Here is a 22,940-nt window from a genome sequence, read left to right as displayed (position 1 = left end):
CTTTACAGGTAGAGCAGGGAAGGCAGAAACAGTATGCCTTAAAAATACATAATCAAGTGTGCAACGTTCCATGAATATAGTTAGGCAAGGTAAAGTCAAATAATGTGACATAGAATAAAAACAACTATGGAACAAAATTTGCAAATACAAAAAGATAAGAAAAAGTTGAGTTCAGTTCATAGCTCTGAATCTTTTTGGCAATTGTATTACAGGATTTGATATGGGGTGGGAGGGCATTCCAGAGTTTGCGGGCTACTACAGAAAAGGCTCGGTCCCCTCTGGTTTTTCGGTGTCTGGGGGATGACGAGGAGTTGTTCGGTTGTGGACCTTAGTGCCCTGGCAGCAGAGTAAGTGGACAGGAGATCGGAAACATACGGAGGGGCTTGACCATGGAGTGCTTTAAAAACAAAAAGTAAAACTTTCAAATTGATTCTGAATTCCACTGGCAACCAATGATACCATACTTTTTGGTGCCAGTGTAGGGTAAAATAGTAAAACATGTCAGTTGAAATGGAAGAAAACTGAAGAACTGAAAGGGCATATGAGGTTAAGAAGAAAGTCCCCAGCTGACCTCACATAAAGAGTCCTCTTCATTACTTAAGCTCATGAAAAATGTATCAGCAGGAGACTTAAGGCTCTAGATAGATGAAACTGGAAACACAGATGCATTCATTCACACTATCAACAGTAGTGGAAATCATAGTTTTTGGTGCATTAGTATGTCCTCAAAAACACTTCTTGACAGGTTCTCAATGAGTGGACTTTATAGAATGGGGCCATTCATTCATGGCATCTCTTGTGATTACAAGGGATGGTTGGATGTATCTGATTATTATTTAACTGGTTACCAGGTGACAACAAAGATGAAATCAGTTTGCGTTTTGCAGGAATTGTGATATTTTTAAACAGAAGTTGCCTCAAAGTAACAAAGCACTATAGTGACATATAAACTGATGTGTAACATTTTACTGTGTCCAAGTCTCCTATACTGTGATCCCCATACATTTCCACTCATCATCACCACTATCCCACTTTGGGTTTTCTTAGATTTTCTCACCAAAATAAACATGTATTTATCTTTAAAATGAATTTGAATGCTGTTCAAATGCTGTTTTTGGACTGTGTTGGTTGTGTTCTCTCTCTTGAAATAAAGCATACTATCGATACAGATTGTTCAGAGCTAAAAACACATAGCAGTTATGTAGTGCTAATTTGGTAATATTTTGGCAATAGGCGATGGCAGACTGCCTTCAACAAAGTAAACTTTAAATCATTGTCAATGTGGATGCATTAACTGCCATGGTGAGAATGTGGACAATGGCATTTTGCTGCGCCTGAACAGCACCATACAATGTTTACAATAAAGTTTGGAGAGTTGCCTGGCAGCAAAATGTACACAATGAAACAGCCCAGTGGCGCTGCTCTTTATGTCAGTGTCAGGCCTAAAAGAACTGCCTTTGTACACATATGACTCTCATTCTCGGGACATTTGACATGGGCAAAATGAGGGCCAGGCTCCACAATAAAGCCTATACTGCTGCTGTCAAGTATTTCCTCTCATATATTAGAAAGAATTCAGAAACGCTTCAAATATGTGTGTAAAAAAGTCGGTGGAAAATATGAATAAAACCCACCTTATCATACAAACTTCTGTATGTAATTTTAAAAGAAGAGTACATTGTGTGATATCATGGAGGCTCATAATGTTTCAAAAACATTTGTATTTGCAACCCTGTCTTTGAGATGTTTTTGTATCACTTCATAAAGATTTGCAACCCTGTCTTTGAGATGTTTTTGTATCACTTCATAAAGTGATGACAGGGATCAATAAAAATGAATTGTCATTAATGATGCAGTATAATACTCATACAGGAATGGGATTTTCTTACCTAAAAAAAATAATAAATACAGTAGAAGAGTGTAATGGACATCACCAGTGTACAGCTGCACCACCAGTGTTATAATATCCAAGTTCCCTGTTGCAGTAAATCAAACACAGATTATGAAACACATGGGAAGAGATTCCACAGAATCCTTTTAATAAAGACTATGAAAGCATGTTTCAAACATCTAGCCTATAATGTATTCCTTAAAAAAAAATCCTCAATTGTCCATTATTAGACAGAACCAGTAAAGAGACTCATTCATTTTTATAACTGAGTAGGGCTGTGTTGACCACCACCACCACATCAGCACCTCAATTAAAGTGTTGTGAGTTGTGAATGTGGCATTTTCCTCTGTGACACACACACACACATATGCATTCACAGCTCTCTTTTGTGGCTAATTTACAGTCAAGAGTCAGGGGAAATGAATCTGCTGTTGCCAAAAGGGGTTACACGCCCTAACCCAAATTCTTTCATCCAGGCAGGAAGGTACAGAGACTGTTACTAAAAGCTTCCTGGAGCTGCTAAAACACTTCTCAGGAATCTAATACAGAGGGGACGTGAGAAGAAACCTTTTTTTTTTTTTTTTTTTTTTTTTTTTTTTTTTTTTTTTTTTTTTCACAGAATGAGCTGTGAGACTGTAATTGCTGTTATGATTTGCAAGAACAAAACAGAGAGCAACACTTTCGTCATATACCTCAGAGTTGTTTGCTGGTAGAGACTGTTTTCATTACCTCAGTGAGGAGTGAGAACAAGTATCACAATGTCCTAAAATAACTTCACCCTCTTATTTCCCTCGGAAATACCCAGGGTGTGTGAGTGTGAGCTATCTGTGTGTCTATGGGTTTGTGTGTTAGTGATCTTGTAATCTTTGCATCCATGCATGTTTGTGCCTGTTTGAGTGATTGTGCATGTGCAATGAAAGAAGATCCCTGTCAACGTCACGCTCTCTGAATTTCTGGCAAAGGCTGCCCTTTCATATCAAAGCATTCTGCTTGCAGTGATTTCATTGTATATTGTATATAAGGCAGGTCTTAGATATATTCTAGTTTAATGGAAAACAGTGGAAATTGTTTAATTATAAATTATTCTACCTGTGATAATAACACTAATTTCCATTATTATTAGGTGTAGGTTTATAGGTGTCATTATAGTGCTACATAACTACAGCATCAGAGATAATCTTTCCTTTCACTGTTTCATAAAAGATGGTGGTTATATTGCCTCTCTGTCTAGCCCCCCTTTAGTACCCTGAGCAGAGTGCTGAATCAGACCTCTTTTCCTTCCCTCCAATGCTGTCCAATTGACTCATGTTGGCTTAGTCAACTTCTCTACATGCTCTACTGATGACCTTTGCTTTCATTTAGAAATATCACATATCACACCTACACAATGTGCAAATTTAATTTGCATCTCATCTGTCTTATTTGATAAAATAAAAAAAATTAAAACTAAACTTAAATTAAAACTAACTAAAATCAGGGAGACCAGAAGGTTCAACTGTTTAGGGAGTCTATAAGGGCAGAACAAGACAGCGGTTATAGCATGGTGCTTGTTTCTTGCAGAAGGTCACCATTAATTCACATTTTCAGCACCCAGTGTTGGTTTTCCAATCAGCAGATGACAGTGGTGGGTAGATTGCTTTTGATTTATAGCCCAGCCTGCCCCTCTTACCTGCTCCAATAAAGACCTCCCCCACATACACATACAGACACACACACACACACACACACACACAAACCACCACAACCTGTCACTCACATTAAGAAGGTCTTACTGCGCACAATCCATTATACAAGCCATCTCTTTTAACAAAATGTTACTCTACTGCAAGACCTAATCCTTAAAGGATTAGTCCATCAGAATAATCAAAAGCATATTTTTCCAAATGTCCTCTAGTGGTTTCTAGTCATGCAGATCAAACATTTGTCCCATTTCACTTATCCTTGATATAATGTAGCAATTAGATACTATATATATATATATAGGAAAATCCTATAGTTTTACAATGTTTTATGGCTGTTTTGTGTGAAGTTATTGTCTATTTTATGGAGAACTTTTCATTTTTGAAATATTAAATCACAGGAGTAGCTTATACAAAAATAGACTTAACCATGTGGTTATTTCTTTTAGACTATTTATTTATTGAAATACCAGAAAACATGATATATCATGATATATATCGTTGTCGAGATATGAAATCACCTATATCGTGATATAAGATTTTGGCCCTATCACCCAGCCCTAGCTTGTGTGTATCCAGATCTAAAGTAGCCTACTGCGTTGTTTTTTTTATTGCAGGGCCTTCTTTTTTTATCAAATCTAATTTTGCGGGAAAGGGATGCGTTTGTACTACAACACTGAGCAATCATTATTCTGGTCACTAGGCTATAAAACCACACTAATTTATCATATCCATTTAGGCTATATTGTAGCTCTATTGATCATCGGTAGAGTGCTGCATCTGAACTAAATAGAATCCTTCACTGCCATTAATAATGTTTTATTTTATTTGCCCTTCTTCTGATTATATTACCCTTAGGTTTTGCGAGATCACATCCAGGACCAGCCGCACGGTGGAATGTTTGGTATGCATCTTTTAATACACGAACAACAACAAGGTGGAAACAGTGTCTTTATATTATGTGTTTAGATAGCAAAAGGCCATTCCGATTTTCATAAATGACGACACATATTTTGCATATAACAAAAATGTACTTTTAAATCTTCATTATAGCAAAAAAAGATTAAAAGTGTTTTGTATTTTGGGAACATTGTTAAAACACCACCCCTACACCAAATGGTCGAATGGTTTCGCCCACCTTGGCAGCGTTTGTCCTGCGCAGTCTGACTGCAAATCAATGAAGCCAGTCAAACAAACTGGGCTGGGCAATCGAAGTTGGGACAATTTACGGAGGTTTCTGTTGCCGGATAGTCGACGACAATAAGGATATGTATACAGCTAATATGCATAGCATCCTATCTTTGTGTCATTTAGCGTAGTAAGGAGTCTATCCATGTCAAATAATATTCTACTTATACGAGGAGTTTAATGTATTTCGCTAGAAAATTGAACCTTAACTGAAAACAAACTAACGTTACCCTCCCTATTTGAACTGAGGATGATTTTTGCTAATACTGGAAACCCACTAAGGACTCCGTATCGCAAACAGGTAAATACGCTAATATTTGACCAGCCTTCAGACATTAAAAGCACAAAGCTGACTTCATGGAAGTCGCTGAAAAAGTCTAACGTTGTATGTCAGCAGCTCACAGTTCAAATAAACTTAACGTTGCATAGCCTATAGGTCGGCGCTCAAACAGAAAGAAAACTTACTTTGGTTTTTGTAATTTGAAATGGCAGTGTTGTGTTCCTGCGTGTGATGAAAAATTCAGATAGACCACGGTATGCATAATGAGAATACCTGCTGCTCGGGCTGTGGTCCAGGTCCAACACTGCTGGAGAGATACAGGCCTGTGTGACAGTTGATGTCATTTAATAGTTGCCACATAGCAAAATAGGCCTATGTAATACAACCTATTTGGCCTTATTAATGAAGTAGCCTACACATGAGCTGGTAATAAACACCACTTCATAGAAACTCGACCAAATCGAAGTTTGCAATTTCCATACCAGGCTATATTTGTGCTTCATTTGGACCAGTGAAGATTGGTTGGTTTCTATTTTGTCAAATTCACATTCAGTGATAGAAAACCATAGGTTACCATAAAGGCCTAATTTTACACCCTAGTTGCGGTATTAGGTTTACCTGTGTTGTTCAGAATTATACAGTAGGCTATGGATGACAATTTGTCCACTGATGCATTTACTTTGTCCCAGTTAGATATAGATTTTTAAAACTCCCTTTAGCTTAAAGATTTGAATAAGCATATTTACTCTGCTGTGCTCATGTTGTTATCCTGTGGCTAGAGCTCCATGGGCGAGGCCTGTTACTGGAAGCCCTGTGTATTTCCAGTGCGGATATGACGGCCTCTGCCGGTCTGGAGCTGGCTGATAAGATGCCGCCCTCTCCCCATCACAGTCTCTCACAGTCCGGCATCTAAGTAGCCAGTCACATGTATGAAAACTAAATTCTCTTACAGTCCCATAGAAAAGGGAAGCTGCACTCACCTGAAGCCCAGACTGTGAAAAAGCAACTTGGGACTTCGTGGCAGGCATTTTCTTTAAAGACTGGCTTGTCTTGAGTGTTTGTTCATGTGTTATAAACTATTGCTAGAATGTAATGCATGTCTCTTTTTTATTTTTAAGTAAAAGGTCAATACAAATGCAACATGGAGCTTTTTTTTCTTTTTAGATCTAAAAGCTTTTGTCTCTAGCCCCATTCATTTCCCACATTTATCTGTATTTATGTTTCTCATTTCCAGCCCTACAGTTTTAAGTTTATTACAGTTTTCTTTACTCTTTATTTTTTATTTATTTTTTATTTTTTTCTCCCTAGTCGCTGACATAAATATATTGGTATAAAATGAGTTTTATTCAGCGTAAGTTAAGGAGTAATTCTAATCCGGAAAATCAATTTGGCCATAGTTAGGTTGTTTGTAAGTAAGGGCTAGTCATGAGAGCAACTGTGACATTTTTTTCACATTTAATAGTTTGTTTATTATGTTGTTTGTCTGTTGATAAGGTTTTTATTTTGTTTTACAAGAATTGCTAAATATTTCATGACTACTCTTCTGTCACCTATGTAGCAACAGTAGCTACATTATTGCTGTTGTCCTCATCCATTACCTTTTAATTCGTGGAACAACTTTGTTTGCCCCATATACTGAAAGCATGTTCATTATTTTACCTTTGTGACACATACCATGCTTAAGTACTCTCATTGCCAGACCTTCCTCCACAGCTCTGCGGAGGAGGGTCTGGCTAGTCCACATAGCATTCCGTGATGGGAGAAAAACGTGCTCTGGTTTATTGGCATGTCTTTAAACCAATCACAATCGTCTTGGGCGGTGCTAAGCTCCGCACGGAGCCACGGTGCCTCTGCAAAATAGCCTCAGGAAGGAACTTGTTTTGGTGGAACATGTGTACTTTCAAAAGTTGTTTTAGTCGTGCAACAGAAAACTCCGATTGGACAGATAGTCTAGCTAGCTGTCTGGATTTACCCCGCAGAGATCTGAGGAGCAGTTAACCATAGTCCTCATAAATCGACCGACGTTTAAAGCTTTGGGGGTGGTGCACGGTCACTGATGGCTTGTATCATGTGGACGCACAGACAGTTTTGTTGTCGTTGCTTAGAATTCCTCATGGGAAGTGGCAGAAACTACTCACTATAGCTTTAAAATTCCAACACAAAGAAAGCGGAAGGAAACGGACATCGGCCGAAAAAACATCATCCGGCGGAATTTCCGGCGGCACCGGAGTAATCCCGGAAGTGGAACGTCGTGGGTAAAGACTAATGCTTAAGAGAACAGATAACTGTTTCTTATGGTGGAAGAAATAAGTACATGTGCCACCAATCAGTTGGTAAACAGTGAGTCAAACTTGTTTCACCGTGAAGGCATTTGAGGCTGTTGACCAGTAGGTCACAAGAGAAGATAATTTAAACTTGGGTTGCTCAATCCTGTCACCACTTTATGCCTGGGATTCCATCAGCTTCCTGTCAGCTTGTGATTCCTCAGGGAGGGGGTTTGGGGGGATAATCAGTGTTTGATAGTAAAGAGAAAGACTTAAGGGGAAAGCTCTCTCCGACTATGACTGATCTGTGTCTGTAAAGAACAGGGTTGCCCAATCACTGAAGGATTTTAATTTTGTTTTCCCCTTGCCCTCGGAAGGACTTAGGAAGGAGCTTATTTGACACCTGAGGCAGTGTGACATCAGTCTGACACTGATGTCAGAGCTACAAGCCCCTATGGAGCCTGATTGTGCTGACTGTGAAGGTGTTATGGAGAGTGTTCTGTAGATATGGATCACTGCTCTGTAAAACAATCCTCCCACTGGACAGAAACCCACATGATACTAATGATGGAGTGACTGTTCATCTTTTTTTCCCTTTTAATATGAGAGTGAGTGACTTGGTGAGGGCACACAGCAGGCCTTTCTCGGTCGATGTGAAAATCACACACAGAGAGACATCTAATCATTTTATCTCTTTGTATCTTATGGCGCTTTTACTCTTTTTTTTTTTTTTTTCAGAAAAGTGCAGCAAGTTGTTTTGTCCTGACACGGAAAAGGATTAGGCTTACTTAAAGCTGCTGTAATCAATATTGTTAAATTAACAATGGACCTAATGACGATGTGCATGTAAAAGGGGTCACTTGTAGTGACGTACGCACAGACGATTAGCCTATTACCCAACTGGGCAGTTCCCCTCAGCTCAACATAGCATTTCAGAGTCTAACTGTTTTGGTTTTACAGTATACAACTTTACAGTTTTGGTGTACTCTCACCACATCCATGCCATTTCTTGATGCAACAGTCAGCTTTGTTCAGCTCTTTAAAAAGTTCCAAAACCCACCGTATACTACCTGCCCTGCAGCAGACACACAGTTAGCAGCTAGCTAGTGTACACTATAACATTTTGCAGCTAAATCACTAGACATTTCCCTCAGTAGTTGGTGGAGAGCAAAACAGAGTTAAAAGATAGGTGATATTGGTCTTCAATTCATCAGGTTGCCAGAAACGCAACTCTAAATGAATACTAATGTTATTCTGTATCTGCTGGATGTGTAAATAAGCCTTATTAACTTTTTAAGGTGATAATATGTTAATATTATGTTTACAGTTTGTTTCTGCTGCCCCGAAGTGGCTTTTAAGAGTAACGTAACACCACCTGAAAATCTCATTTCTGCGGACCTCCAGTAGTTTCGCACCTTGCTGCAGTGATGTACAAGTGTACTCCAGGGTCTATCAGTACACTGTGACATCAGAAGCACACTTCTGACGACACCCAACCACACCCATTAGGGATGCCGGTTGTGGTCAGAGGTGAATCTTTGGACTTGAGAACTTTGAGCCATGACAATAAACGTTATTATTTAATTACCAGCCAGCCTGAACTTGATTTTAACCTAGTTTTTCTGTTTCCCTGCCTATTCCAGCCATCTGTTGCCTCATCATCACACCCCATGGCTCCACCCAGCCCAAGCAACAATAGCAGCAGCAGTAGCACTACAGGTTGGGACCAGCTCAGCAAAACAAACCTCTACATCCGAGGCCTGTCCCCTTCAACCACAGACCATGACCTGGTCAAGCTCTGTCAGCCGTGAGTACCACACTTCCTCTCATTATTATCTGCCATCGATCAGCCATTGATTTTTTGGCCTACTTAGTTTTAGAGTCTAGCTTAAATGTGCAATGGCAGTCACTTTTTACATACATTTGTTAAAATACAAATGAGGCGTGAAAAAGTAAAAGGCAAGATGTAAATATGCCATTTTACAAGTACAATTGCACATTTATTGTATTGAAAGATAAGAAAATGTGTGTGATAGTGTTGTCTTTGTTGTAATCTATTGTGTTTGGTGTAATTTATTTATATAATTTGTCTTCCTTTGTAGTAAGTTGACTTTTAATGAAAAATGTAGTCCCGCTCGTCTGTTTAAATATCTTCAAAGACAGGATTTAAGATTTAATCATATTCCTATGAAGAATCGAGTACTTTTGGACCACGCAGAGAGCGTTGTGAGTCACCTATGGATTTATGTGCATATTTGAGATTCTTACAAATGCGGCAGCGGCAGTATTTCAGGCTTCATTTGAATATGACATGAAAAATGTATCTTGAAAACCACACAAGGACAGAGTGAGATGAGCATGTGGGGCACAGCAGCAGAGGTTTCATATATCATGTGCGTGGATAAAGGAGAGATACTGTCAGCACTGGGCTTGTCCACAGCTCTCTTTTGTGCGCTGAATGCTTTATATTTGCCAAGCAGAGAGACCACCATGGTGCCTCAGAGATTTTATTTGCTTTTTTCTGAGGCCCCCTCTTCACAATGCGATACTGACTTTGCAACACAAAGCTGCCAATTCATTCTTTGGGTGTTTAGAAATATATTACATATTGAAATTGGCCTCAGCAGCGACACTGTATTTAATTCTTCTTTATTTGATTTTATTATTCAGATGGATGAAAAAACAGTACGGCGAGAATGTAATCTTTTTACTTTTAAATTGGATTGATCCTCCTTTAGATTTACGAGAGCAGCCTAAATGCAATAATTTTCACTTGTTTTAATGTACTTCACACTTCGTATGTGAACTAAACTACTGGATGTGCTTTTTATCACTTCCTATGTACATTGTGATGGCAGTGGAAGAACAAATACTTTAGAACGCCGCTGCCTGTGCTCCATGGCTGCAACACAGCAATCACCCGGAAGTACTGTGGCCACTACGGAAACCATTGTTGCGCGTGTTAAATTTGGAACCGATGATCGGATTCAAAACCAAAATTTGGATTCCAGTAAAAAAACAGTTCCATTGGAATTGTAATTTTTTAAACAAATCCAAGTTGGAAACGGTCCTTGATGCCCAATTTTAGTCGCAACATATGATTTGAGATTAGAGTTCAGATGAAGAACAGGTTATAAATAAATGCTATTTCACCTATAATATCATTTAGCCTAATCCCTGGCTAAAGTATCCTTCCGGTTAACTTCAGGGGTACATTGTGGCTTGCATCATGGTCACTGTAGATTATATAGGTCATTTTTAACATGATACCTGTGGACTGAATGTGCCCACTGTAGTTGGTCATGTGGAAAACACACATTGAAAGAAATATATTTTAAAAGAAACCTACGTACGTTATATTACTCCCAATTTTAAAAACATTCTTCTCCACCTCATTGAGTTTATAAACCGATTGTAAACTGTACAACATTTTATTAATTACATGGTGAAGAACTTTGCTCCCAACCAAAAGCCAACCAGTTATGTGGAGGGTTGCTGAGGTGGCACAGCTGTCTCAGGATTTAGTCTTGTTATCCCAATTTAAATTTTTCCAAAGATTGTTTCTGGACCTCTGTTAGTTTGATGAGGCAGTAAAACATATGTATATATAAACATATATAACAGCAGTGTACTGTCTACTATTACAACTAACTGTTGTTTACATGCATAAACAACTGTTTTAAAATCAGCACCAAAAAATCACAGTTAAAGAAGACAAATTAGCTATTGAGACTCTAATTTTAAAAAAAATGGGGGTTTTACACAACCACGTGAGCTAGTCCAGACTTTGTAATGTCGTTATCTCTGTGTTTTGTAAGCCAGTGGTTTGCAGATATACTTACTAGCATCTGTAAGATGGAAGGTGTAAACATTTCACCAGTGTTCCTAAATATACAATGAAAACATGAATTATATGTCAGAACTTTACATATGGATGACTCCCTCTTTGATCCCAACTGTCCAAGTGACCCAACTTCTCCTAAGAGAGACTTTGGTGACTCTGTATAAAGTTTGATACAGTGGTTTTAGTTTAAAAGGGACTGTTTGGTCTTCGCACTCATATGGTGGGGATTTTCACCACCACATGGAAACCACTTCCTGCTTCTCATATTTTTACGGTGATGTCATAGATTGTTGCTCAACCCTCCCTGTGTGTTTTATAACTGGCTCTGTCTGGTACATAATCCAGCTAACAATGCCTCCCTTTTCTGCTCCTCCCCTAGGTATGGCAAAATTGTGTCAACAAAGGCCATCCTGGACAAGACTACAAACAAATGCAAAGGTGTGTGAAGTTGTTTTTCCTCCTAACAACACCGCCCTCTTTTATCTCTTCTTTAATTAAGCATGTATCAAGGAATCTCATGAAGTGCCCTGCACGATTTCAACACGTCAAGAGAGATCGTCACTTCCTCAAAACTTGGTAGACCATCCATTGTGGGAATCCTATCAAAACATCAAGTCATTCAACAGTTATGCAGTTGTGTCAGATGATCCCGGCAAGTCAGGAAACAGACAGCCAGGCTGCTCAAAGCTGCCTCCCAGCTCGTGTTATTTTAAGCCTCAGCCCATGTCTGTTGGTGTGTCACTGCTGCCGGTGCTTCCTGGGAAGAAGTGTCTGACGACTCCTCTTTCTGCTGAGTGACAGTGTTGGTCTTGTTCCATTTCTAGTAGACTACCCATCTGACTAAAGAGGGACTTACTGATTCTCTCTAGTGCTGATGGGATTAAGAGAACTCTTTTCACTCTCCACTGGATTATACAGATGCCAGTAAATCGATGGCTCTTAGTGAAAGGGGACACTGTAATAGACCTTGTAAAGCTCTGACTGAATTTTAAATAAAAGCCAGAGACGGCTTGAGCAATAATTTTGTGCAACCAAAATTGTATTTTTTTCTAATGTCAGAATTATCAAGAATTTATAGTCAAACCAAGACAATAATTCACATTAAATGTTTAGTACCAATGTGACCCATTTTTTAACCTTTTTTTTTTTTTTTTTTTTATCTAAAAGGGCCCTGCAATATTTACCATAATTTAGCTTGAATAGGTTAAATATAGCAGATGCAGTAGAGGTAAAGGACTATAGGTTCACCCTGTTTGTACCCCCTAGGACAAAGCGCTGACCTGAGCCACGAACATCACACTCGTATCTGCATCCTCAGCATTTTCTACCTCCACACACACACACACACACACACACACACGCACACACACACACACGCACAAACAAAAGCTGTACACAGTTACTATATAATGCAGAAGTATATACATACATACATACATTCGCATAGTAACACTGTATGTAAAGCTTTATAGTAATGTGTTTTACCCACTGATGAACGCACACCCCATCACCATCCACCACAGAGAGGCATAGGTCAGACCATGCAACACGGAGGCTCAGCCATTGTTTTGTGCTGGCTATAGAATATTGTCCTAATTGTGCTTCGTGTCTTCTCAGGATATGGATTTGTGGACTTTGACAGCCCCACTGCAGCTCAGAAAGCTGTGGCTGCCCTGAAGACCACTGGTGTCCAAGCTCAGATGGCAAAGGTGAGAATTCATTACAGTCTAATCCTGATATCACGCCCATACAAGTCACACAGTAACACTGTTTCTCCTCCATCCAGCTGGCGAGGCAACCTAAACCTAATCTTTGTGTAATTAAATAGCAGGATTGGAATCCTTGACTGCAGGGTATATCCTTACCAACCCTTTTTGTTGAATCCTAAAGGAAGCATGTGCTGCAAACAGTGAATATTTGTGCATACGTGTGTGTTTGGAACTTTATTTGATTTTAGGCATTTGTACAATTTAGCACTACGTTACACTATATTACGGCACTCATTTTCAGGAACAAATGTGACACATGCACAAGGTTGTTGCAGTTTGCAAGTGTTTACATGTAAATAGTGTACGTGTCAGATGTTTAGTGAACTTTGAGGTCAGGTACTAATTGTTTTGAGAAGATATTAACTGTGCCCACTTCACTATTGAACTAACTATAGTATTCTAGTGAGACATTTGCGGTATCAACAGCATCTCCAACTTTCACCTGCTGCCGTCATTTCTCTCTTTTTTTGTCTTATTCTCTCCTCCTCCATCTTCATTTCTTTTTCCATAAAGTTTGTCTCCTGTTGCATTAATAGTGTAGTTAATACAGTGCACATTTGTGCTGCACCACGTTCTTAGTAAATCTGTCCCCCAATGATTAAATGTGTTTGGCAAGTTGCTGATGTATTCATACATGGTTTATAATGTATATGCAAGTGTTGCTTTTATGGTTTCCAAAATTATTCTGTCTGGCAACAGCTCCCATCCAGGATCCAGAAGGGTTTCGGATGCGAGTGGCGCCAATAGTTAGACTTTAGGGTGTAGAGATTGGTGTTGCTGACAGCGGGATGACGTAGCAGAGGAATTATCCACCGTTATCCACCGGAGCTGAGACTAGTCTTTCTGTCTCCTCCAAAGCACCATTACACATACATTTAGTATCTTCCTGAAAGATAATTCTACTTGAACCTCTAAAAAATGAACATGCAGCAAATGAGGCTTCATGTAGCAAATATGTTTAAAAAAAAAAAAAAAAAAAAAAAAACATTGGACAAAATTGCAGAACTGTTAATAATAAACACATTTCTCTTCTTTATTTGACAAGTTGGAGTTATAGTCAATTGCCATGTAAAAGAAATAGTTCAAACTATTGCTTTAATACTGGCCATGTTGTGTGGACAGACAGCGCCATTAATACACTACAGTTCCAGCTTTATTTATTCAGAGATTTTCAGATGACAGGCTTTAAAGTAGGACCGTATTACTTTAGGCACCTATACCCTCTGACATCCGAAAAAGGAAGTTAATAATTGTGTGTTGTTATGGTAACAGAAACCAGTCAGGGGAAATTAGTTCCCATACAGCACTGAGCAAGAACCCTTGGCCTCATTTCCCTGTCTGGGGATCTGTAGAGCTTCTTGACATGCCTCTGTGCACCCATTTTACTTTTTTAATTAAAATAGAGCAGCTCCGAGGGGCATGCTGAAGTATAATCTTTGTATTGTGGAAGGTAAATGGCATCATAAAGTGTGAGTCTTTCACTCCAGCTTTATTCTCACTATTGCTGAAGCTTGTTTGGGCTTAATGGACTCTCTTTTTTTTTTTTTTTTTACTCTGCCCAGGCACCCTCAATGGGCTTTCTCTCATTATTATTTTAAGGCAGGTGGTGGGAAGTGGCCAGATAAGAGTTTCTCTCTTTTTACGATGTGTTATTATGTTATTTCAATGAGGCCTTGTGATACGTGATTATGTGCTTTCCTTTCTCTGTATGCATATAAGGGATTCACCTAATGCACGTTTGCATTAGAAGTTATTAATATAGGCAACATTGTATGTCATGTAATTCTTTTGAATAGTTTTATGGAGCTGTGTGAAAGACTTTAATAGAGGAACAGCATTGTTTTATATTGTTTCTTGTGACCGGAAAGTCGCAGTCCAATCCCTGGATCAGCAGTCTAATTGTGGGTAGAGGAACTGAAAAAGCAGCACTTGCCTGTCCCTCATTTCCACAATTGTTAGCACCCTTGAGGAAGACATTTGAAGTCCCAACTGCTTCAGTGAAGCTGCTGAGTGGCCTTTATGATCCCCAGCAGGAAAATTCAGTTGGTGCAGCCATTCAATAAACAACAGAAATAAGTACAGAGGAGTATGGTAAGTAAAGTAACAGAAATAAATAACATAAACTACGTGACAATAAAGACCAGGTCAAAATGTAACGTGCGTCAAGTAATTAACAAGTAATGTACGTATAACAACAGAAAATAAGCTTCCTGTTATTACGTAACAATGTATCAATTGCATAGCTGGGGGGCAATTAAGGGACACTTAGCTCTGCCACCGAAAAAGGCCTAATAGGTAAAGTAGAAAAGCAGCCTTTTTTATACACGTGTGTCTGTACATCTATGTGTGAAAAGCGGGTATCACTGAAGGTCTCCTGCTCTCTTTTGACTTAAAAAAGCTGCATAGTGCTGTGGTGCTGAAACACATCCCTGCACCCCTCACTCCATCCTCTCATCTCTCCTTCCATCTGTGTTCAGGACCAACTGAACTCCTTCCCTGGGTTTTGTTGAATGTTTGTTTAACATTTTGTCGAAATGTAGATTTTTCTGTTAGTGTATTACTTTTAGTAATCCGACCTGTCCCTGTAGCTGACTCTGAACAGCACAATGTTGATGAATATTAATGGTGGGAGGCCGATCCCCAGGGACTCGTAGCCGTGTCTTATGTTTCTGCTGATGCTATTAAAATACAGCAAGAAATCAGCTGATGTGAGCCTCAAGCCACCGTGGGCTGCATGCAAATCTCTATTTATTACGGCTCATAGTGACCCTTTACTACCAAAATAAAAACCCCAACAGAGACAGACGGGAAGAAGCAGAGATAACTGAACCCTATTAGAAGTCTATTATACATGTTTAGCCATTTCCGGGGATACGTTCTATGGAAAAGGAAACTTCTCCTTCAGTCCTCTCTTCCTCCTTGTTACTAAAGCTAGTGTGGGTGTGATACTACAAAGGAATGTCTTTCTGTTTTCCAGGTGTGTCTCAAGTATTTCCCTTAGTGTAATTACATTGCCTTTGGCGTCCTCTTACTCCTTTCTTTTTCAATATACAGCAACAGGAACAAGACCCGACAAACTTGTACATCTCCAATTTGCCTATGTCAATGGATGAGCAGGAACTGGAGAACATGTTAAAGCACTTTGGCCAGGTCATCTCCACACGCATCTTGAGGGACTCCAGTGGAGGCAGCAGAGGAGTGGGCTTTGCAAGGTCAGATCCTTGTGTAATTTATTAAAAATGACTCATGGTCCTGAAAAAATATTAAGAAACCATTTTTTACTGATGCCACATATAGCATTTTAGCATCAATACATTTCAACTATGTCAAATATTTCACATTGGTATGATTAAACTAAATAAAGAGACCCCTTTACAGCAGTAAAGACCACTGTGCGACCAGTAAAATAGAAGGGATGTCAGGAACGGGGGAAGGGAGACAGGTGGCAATACCCCCTTTACAACATTAGGCATCACAGTCTATGGGAAATATGGCTTTTACATTTGAGAAACAATAGTGCTAACCATACCAACGGATTAAAATCCAGGCTATCAGGCGGCCGGGCTGGCTCACTGGGTTGAGCAGGCACACACATATACTGAGAGGTTTATGCCTCGACGCAGAGGTCCAGGTTCGAATCCGACCTGTGACGATTTCCTGCATGTCTTCCCCCTCTCTCTCCCCTTTCTCACCTAGCTGTCTTATCAATTAAAGGCAGAAAAGCCCCAAAAATAATAAATCAGGATATCAGTAATACCAGCTACCAATGATAAAGTGATGTTTAAAAATATTACATTTAACAGCTTTCAATTTGTAAAAAGAAAAGATTTTTTTTAAACATTGGGTTTTGCTGATTTCCCATCATAAAAAAATCCATGCAGTTAAATGCTGAATGTGTTCCATTTCCAAAAGTAATACATAAAAATGCATAGCTATGGTGTCGAGAACAAGGCAGAGAGAACCGCGCATGTATGGACAAATGGAAACTCCTTTTTATGAAATAGTTTCACAATGACTGCTGGCTTCCACCATAACCTGCACAACCTGACATTTAACTAAAATACCTGACGGATGAGGTCAGGCTCATTATTGACAAAACACAAATGTCATAATGCATCATAGGATTGTTTGTGTATAGGTATGTATTGCAAGTTGATAACATATGTACACGTTGGGCTTGCAATCTTTTATCTTGAACCACCCACCCAGAAAGAAAACAATTCTTGGAAAGCACCTTCTCGCCCTTTTTACTGCAGTTCTTACTGATGTAGCTCTGCTCTGTCTGTCTTTTATGACTTTAGGATGGAGTCAACTGAAAAATGTGATGCAGTCATTTCTCACTTCAATGGAAAGTTTATTAAGACACCTGCAGGTGTTCCAGGTAAGACATGCAGTATAATTATCTTATATTCACGGGTACGCACTGCAGAAATGTAATGTAGTTTATCTGCCATACCATGAAAATAATATGTTAAAGAAAATAACAGGATTTCTCTTGTAATGACTATAATGTTAATGGCCGGTGTTTTATAGGCAGGATGAAGTGGTCAGCCAATTGATTCATGCCTCCAACAGGAGTCAGTGAGCCTGCTGCTCATATACACTCAGGTCTGAGTGGCAGAGCACAGACAAAGAAAACGAGAGAGAGGGAGCTGCTCTGTTTGGCCTCCACTCCCTCTCTAAGCTTTTTAATTGGATTATTAGACTGAAATAGTCTCTGCTGGCCTTGCCTCCTTTAGGAAGGGGAGGGGATCACAGCTCCACAGCTGCCAGATTAGATGTCTACATTCCCAGGCTGGCTAGTAAATGTGCACTCCCAGGCTTCAGGGAGTTAATGACTCTGTGTAGCAAGCAATAACAGTCAGCTGTGTGTGTGTGTGTGTGTGTGTGTGTGTGTGTGTGTGTGTGTGTGTGTGTGTGTGTGTGTGTGTGTGTGTGTGTGTGTGTGTGTGTGTGTGTGTGTGTGTGTGTGTGTGTGTGTGTGTGTGTGTGTGTGTGTGTGTATTTATTTAAGACAGAATTTATTATCTCGCCACTTCTCTCTCTTTAGCACCATCTGAACCTTTGCTGTGCAAGTTTGCTGATGGTGGACAGAAAAAGCGACAAAGTCTGAATAAATTTGCCCTGAATGGTCGCGGTTGGGGAAGGGACATTGACTCCAGACTGGTAAGTGGTGAAGGGAACCAATCCATGATATGAATAATAAAGGACACATTTCAGGTACACCTAAAGTAAACAACAGAGAGTGTCACAAATATTACAACCTTTAGAGTGACTTTATCGTTGTTTAGTGTTGCTGAAGAGTCATTTAAAGGAATAAATCACATTTATCATATCTACCACACCTGATTTTTACTGAGTTGTAGTCCTGGTTATTTTCTATGCTGTTAATTATAAAGTATTTTGCAGTCAAGGGTGCCCTCTTTCAGGTTTGAGCATAATAGATACACAATAGACTGTTGTATCATGACGTTGTTTTGGTTAAGTATTGGTGTTGCATGCTTCAGTTTAGTTGCCAAACCTGTACCTTCTTTTGTTCCCAGGCCGGAATGACACTCACATATGACCCCAGTGCAGCTGCTATGCAAAATGGGTAAGCCACATCAACGGATAAGACTGCACTGTCATGGTCAGTATGTATTTCATTGTACTTAGCTTTTTTATTCTGCTAAATTACACTTTATTCTGTGTCCACAGATTTTTCCCACAGGCATACAGTATTTCAAACCGGATGATTGCTCAAACGTCCATGTCTCCTTACATGTCTCCAGTTTCAACATACCAGGTTTGAACCCTTCTCTTCAATTATGATTATGCAGCTTTGATACTGTAATACAACAAAGGCACACCATTTCATTTAGCAGTTTTAATGCAGGTGTGTTTACAATGTGTTTGTGTGATGTTCCAGGTGCAGAACCCATCCTGGATGACTCATCAACCCTACATTATGCAGCACCCAGTAAGAACAAAATCTTCTCATCATGACTTTTCTTCATCACAGCTCTCTTTCCCTTTTTTTCTATTTCTTTAAAACATTTCCCTCTATTGGTTATAACATAATTTAAACATTTTTCTGTAAACAGACAGACACAATATGTGAGAGTAGTAGTTGCACATAAGGTGACACTGATCCTTGAGGATTTGCAGTACTAAAGTGTTTGTATAGGAATGTAAAAACGACTGCTTTGGAGAGGCTATGTGAAGCTGTGTATTTGTTGACAGATGCCGAATATTTTATAACAGATGGGTGAATGATTGAGAATGAAGAGTCCTTTCTTGCTTTGAAAATGAGCCAGCATAGATGAGAAAACACGGCTAGATGCATCAGGCCAGCCAAGATGCTTATAGACAACTTGCTCAACTTGTGACTATTCACCTTCTGGTGTGTGTATTAGATGTGAAGTCGGAGATTACTCAGTTTCTCTTTGGCTGAAATCCAATCCTGCAAAACTGATTATGCTCATTGTTATTTACATCATAGATATTCAGTATCATTTTCATGACATTCTATAATGTTTACTGTGTGTTTTTGAGAAGTATTTCAGGTTTAAAGAAGAATATTGTCTCAGTGACTTTGTGCATGCACAAGCTGCAGACATTCCTCTCATCTGCTCACACTTTTCTTCCAGGGTACTGTGATATCGCCCTCTATGGACCCATCTATGTCACTACAGCCTACTTCCATGATGGCCCCTCTTGCACAGCAGATGAGTCACCTCTCTATGGGCAATGCAGGAACGGTAAGAGAACTCTGCTTGGGATCAGCATTGAGTTCACACATTATACTTATTTTTAGAATGAGGTGTTTAAAAGTGCTTCATTAAACTGTAAAATGTATAGATGAACATACTCTATATATATATTTCTCTCCTTCATTGTGCAGTTTATGGCCGCAAACGCATCTATGCAAGGAGCATATATCCCACAGTATGCCCACATGCAGACATCAAATGTTCCTGTAGAGGTACGTGCATTAACATCATTGCAGCCTGATGCGTATGAAGCATCGCCGTCATTTTTAAACAACAGCTTATTGTTATTTGACTCTCTTACAGGAAAATGGTGCACAGTCACAAGACTCATCCAGCAATCATTCCCCATATTCCTACCAACAAACCAAGTAGTGCTGAGGTAACATTTGGACAACTGCTAAAACAATCATGTCTACAAATGCAACGGATGCTAAGGATCTTTTCACTGTTTTGCACAGGTTCTGCAAATGTTTAAGTGAGACTATTTTTGGTATCATTGTCATCAAATGATTTGAATTATATATATATATATATATATATATATATATATATATAAAAGTTTTAAAAAGTTTTATTTTCATACTAGAAAATGTTTATTTTTTACCAAGAATTGCCGCAGGATCCAAGGAAGACTAGTTGTTAAAGTGCATGATAGTAAATATATGTCTTTTGTTAATATTTCCAGATTTCTTTTTCTTCTGAAGACTTTTTTCAGTCAGACATTTTGAAAATAATGTTTTTGTGCTTGCTGTGTGAGTGTTGCTATGGTGAAGTGTTATGTGTTGTTTTCTTGTAAAGTGATTTCTCTTAGTAATTTAGATTGATCTTGCTGTCTGATTAAAATTTGCCTTCATAGTTTTGATACAGTAGTTGTACAAAAAACACCACAGAGAGCAGCAATAAGCAAAAAAAATGTTATGAGCTATTGCCTTGCCTTGCCTATGTAGGACTTTTTTTTTTTAAGGAGATCAATGTGTTGTTGCTTTTCCCCCTCCCAAAACTGCTAGAAAAGTAGAAGAAATTTTAGATTTGAAATCAAATGTCTCCACATCTGATAATTTTATTGGATGTAATATTTATTAGTAAGAATACCTTACATGTTTCTGGATGTTGGAATGTGTTACATTTTGAATCTTGCCTTGTTGATTATTTTAGAATAGCCGAAATTGAACTTGGCAGGGTGGGGAAATGAGAAGGGCAAATGTATTTTGTTTGTCGGATGTGTTTTTTGTCTTTTTTGGGTGATGTTAATTGTTATTTTGATGGGGTGTGTCTTTTTCATTTTTATTTGAAAAAACTAACAGGAAAACAGACTTATGATTGTGCAAAAAAGAAAAACTCATCAAAGCCTTGTAATAGAACTTAGGGCAATAGTTCAGCGAGTTGGGGGGGGTAATATTAGATGTGTGTATGTTATTGAACCTCGCTCTTTAATAGGAAACAAACAAACTAGGCACTTTCAATTGTAGTTTACTTCACCAAAGATTGTGAGCTAGTACACTGAGGAAATTGTCTGTCTCTTTAACCAGGACACAAGTGACTCTGCGAACTAGATTGCAGTTTGGACAGTGTGCCTTTTTTGTACAATTACATTCAGTTTTATTAGGTAATTGTACAGTACGGACACGCACAAGCATGAAGGAAGGCCTGGATCCAACAAGTGCCACACATTAATTTCATACTTGCAGAATAATGGAAATTGTAACATTATAGTAAAATAAATTAAACTATGAAAGGACAGTGCTATGAAAAGTCAGATAATTTTTTTAACAGTGGATTACAGCAGGCTTTTTGATTATGGTATCCTCCAATGAGCCTGTGATTCGACCTGGTGGTCAATCAGACCAGTTATCTACCTCAGAGTTTTCTTTCTCCTCTGTACTAGGTCGGGTTAGCAGGTCCAGCCCGCCCTTCCAGACCAAACGCCACGCTCAGGAGCTGGCCACATACAGCTGTTTCCTTATAGGTTGTTTTGAATACTTTGGGATTTTCTTCAAACCAATTTTTTTATGATGTATTGTTGTAATCATTAGGGTGGGCAACAACATGTTTCTACTCATGTTCACACATTCAGTTTCAGTTTTAAAAGAGCTGCTGCTTTTATGGCAATAAATTCCAGAGCAGGGTTCAAAATAAGCAATATCCACTAGCCAAATGCTGGTAAAATATGCAAGTGGCTGGTAGATTAGTTCCGCTCACCAGCCAAAAAAAACAACAATGGTAATCTATTGAGTGGCTGGTAAAATGTGAACATTCACTAGCCATTTGGCTGATGGACGACAAAGTTAATTTTGAATCCTGTTCCAGAGGCTGATTTAAAATGTTAAAGACCAATAATGACAACAAAGCGTTGTGGTGTTCAATGGATCTGTGCTCCTTTTAAACAAACATGCTTGTTGCTTTGTCGAGGGTCTAGATGTATTCGCAGCAGCATTTCCTCTGTAGTTAGCTCGAGTGTGCAACAAATGTAAAGGGTCGCTGTGATTGTACTTGAGATTTCTGTGTAATGCCTGAGACTGAGAAGTAATACTGTCTTGTGAGGTTAATGCTGCTAGTGGTGTCTGAACCATGTGCCATAGTATCTGGGTCAAGAGTTGCAGAGGTGCACATAAGAAGAATTGCTCATATAAGTAACCACCATTTTGAACAGTCATTAAGTTATATGAAAAAAGTTCTAATTTATGAAGATTGTTGTACAGACAGCTTGAGGAAATAAGAGATTTTCATGGAGCTATACGAAAGTTTATTGGTTTTTCTTTTTACTTGTACCACATAATTGCCAGTGGTAACTTGTATGTACAGTTTAAGGAATCACTCCTCTTTAATTTTGTTTTTCTAGTGTTTGTTAAAGCCAAAGACTTGTTTTCTCAGTAGAATGTTGCCTAAGGTTTATTCTTTCCAATTCTTTGACATTTTGAATAAAAACTTTCAACTTTTAATCCATTGTAAGTCTAGTCTTTGTTGTCCAGAGGAGCTACTGTTCTTTTTTTTAATAGTTGAACAATACATTTCAATCTGATGATAGTTGTTACTGGAGCTTGGCTGCAGCTTCGGAGGGCTGACATCCAAGCACTGTCTCTCACTTTGTCTCTCACATTTTGATTTATGTTTTATAAGGAATCTGGTCTTATCAGAAGTTGGAAAATATGCATGTGTTACTGAATTACCTTTCTTCAGACCGTTTTAAAATAATTTCTTGCTTGATAGGGTTTTCCATTGACCAGTTTTAAAACCCAAAAATGGAAGAAGAAAAGAAACATTTGTTTAGTTCCC

The 22,940-nt window shown here is 38.8% G+C and overlaps 1 protein-coding gene and 1 long non-coding RNA gene across 4 annotated transcripts; one reads left to right on the top strand and one right to left on the bottom strand.

The window, feature by feature from the left end:
- LOC120569637 lies at window positions 1-5,879 on the bottom strand. Its single transcript, XR_005640929.1, has 3 exons — window positions 5,785-5,879; window positions 5,224-5,361; window positions 1-397 (listed from the first exon to the last, which is right to left on the bottom strand). It is a non-coding gene; the product is annotated as an uncharacterized LOC120569637 (long non-coding RNA).
- Window positions 4,758-22,403, top strand: LOC120569635 (RNA-binding motif, single-stranded-interacting protein 1). 3 transcript variants are annotated; one of them, XM_039817597.1, is made up of 14 exons: window positions 4,758-5,059; window positions 8,946-9,109; window positions 11,526-11,584; window positions 12,764-12,855; window positions 15,970-16,127; window positions 17,217-17,296; window positions 17,966-18,081; window positions 18,459-18,508; window positions 18,613-18,700; window positions 18,824-18,874; window positions 19,545-19,655; window positions 19,799-19,879; window positions 19,971-20,046; window positions 21,553-22,403. In XM_039817597.1, the coding sequence occupies exons 1-13, from the start codon at window positions 5,009-5,011 to the stop codon at window positions 20,037-20,039; spliced, it is 1,170 nt and encodes a 389-aa protein (XP_039673531.1). In that variant the 5' UTR covers window positions 4,758-5,008; the 3' UTR covers window positions 20,040-20,046; window positions 21,553-22,403. The 3 variants fall into 3 exon arrangements, with proteins under 3 accessions (XP_039673531.1, XP_039673532.1, XP_039673530.1); XM_039817598.1 differs by adding an exon at window positions 8,707-8,832 and having other exon boundaries at window positions 19,971-22,403; XM_039817596.1 differs by having other exon boundaries at window positions 19,971-22,403.
- The last annotated feature ends 537 nt before the right edge of the window (window positions 22,404-22,940 follow it).

The sequence above is a fragment of the Perca fluviatilis genome, chromosome 12, assembly GCF_010015445.1.
Source record: "Perca fluviatilis chromosome 12, GENO_Pfluv_1.0, whole genome shotgun sequence".
Taxonomy (NCBI): domain Eukaryota; kingdom Metazoa; phylum Chordata; class Actinopteri; order Perciformes; family Percidae; genus Perca; species Perca fluviatilis.
Note: the sequence above shows the minus strand (reverse complement) of the source record. Positions and strands in the feature narration are given on the sequence as shown.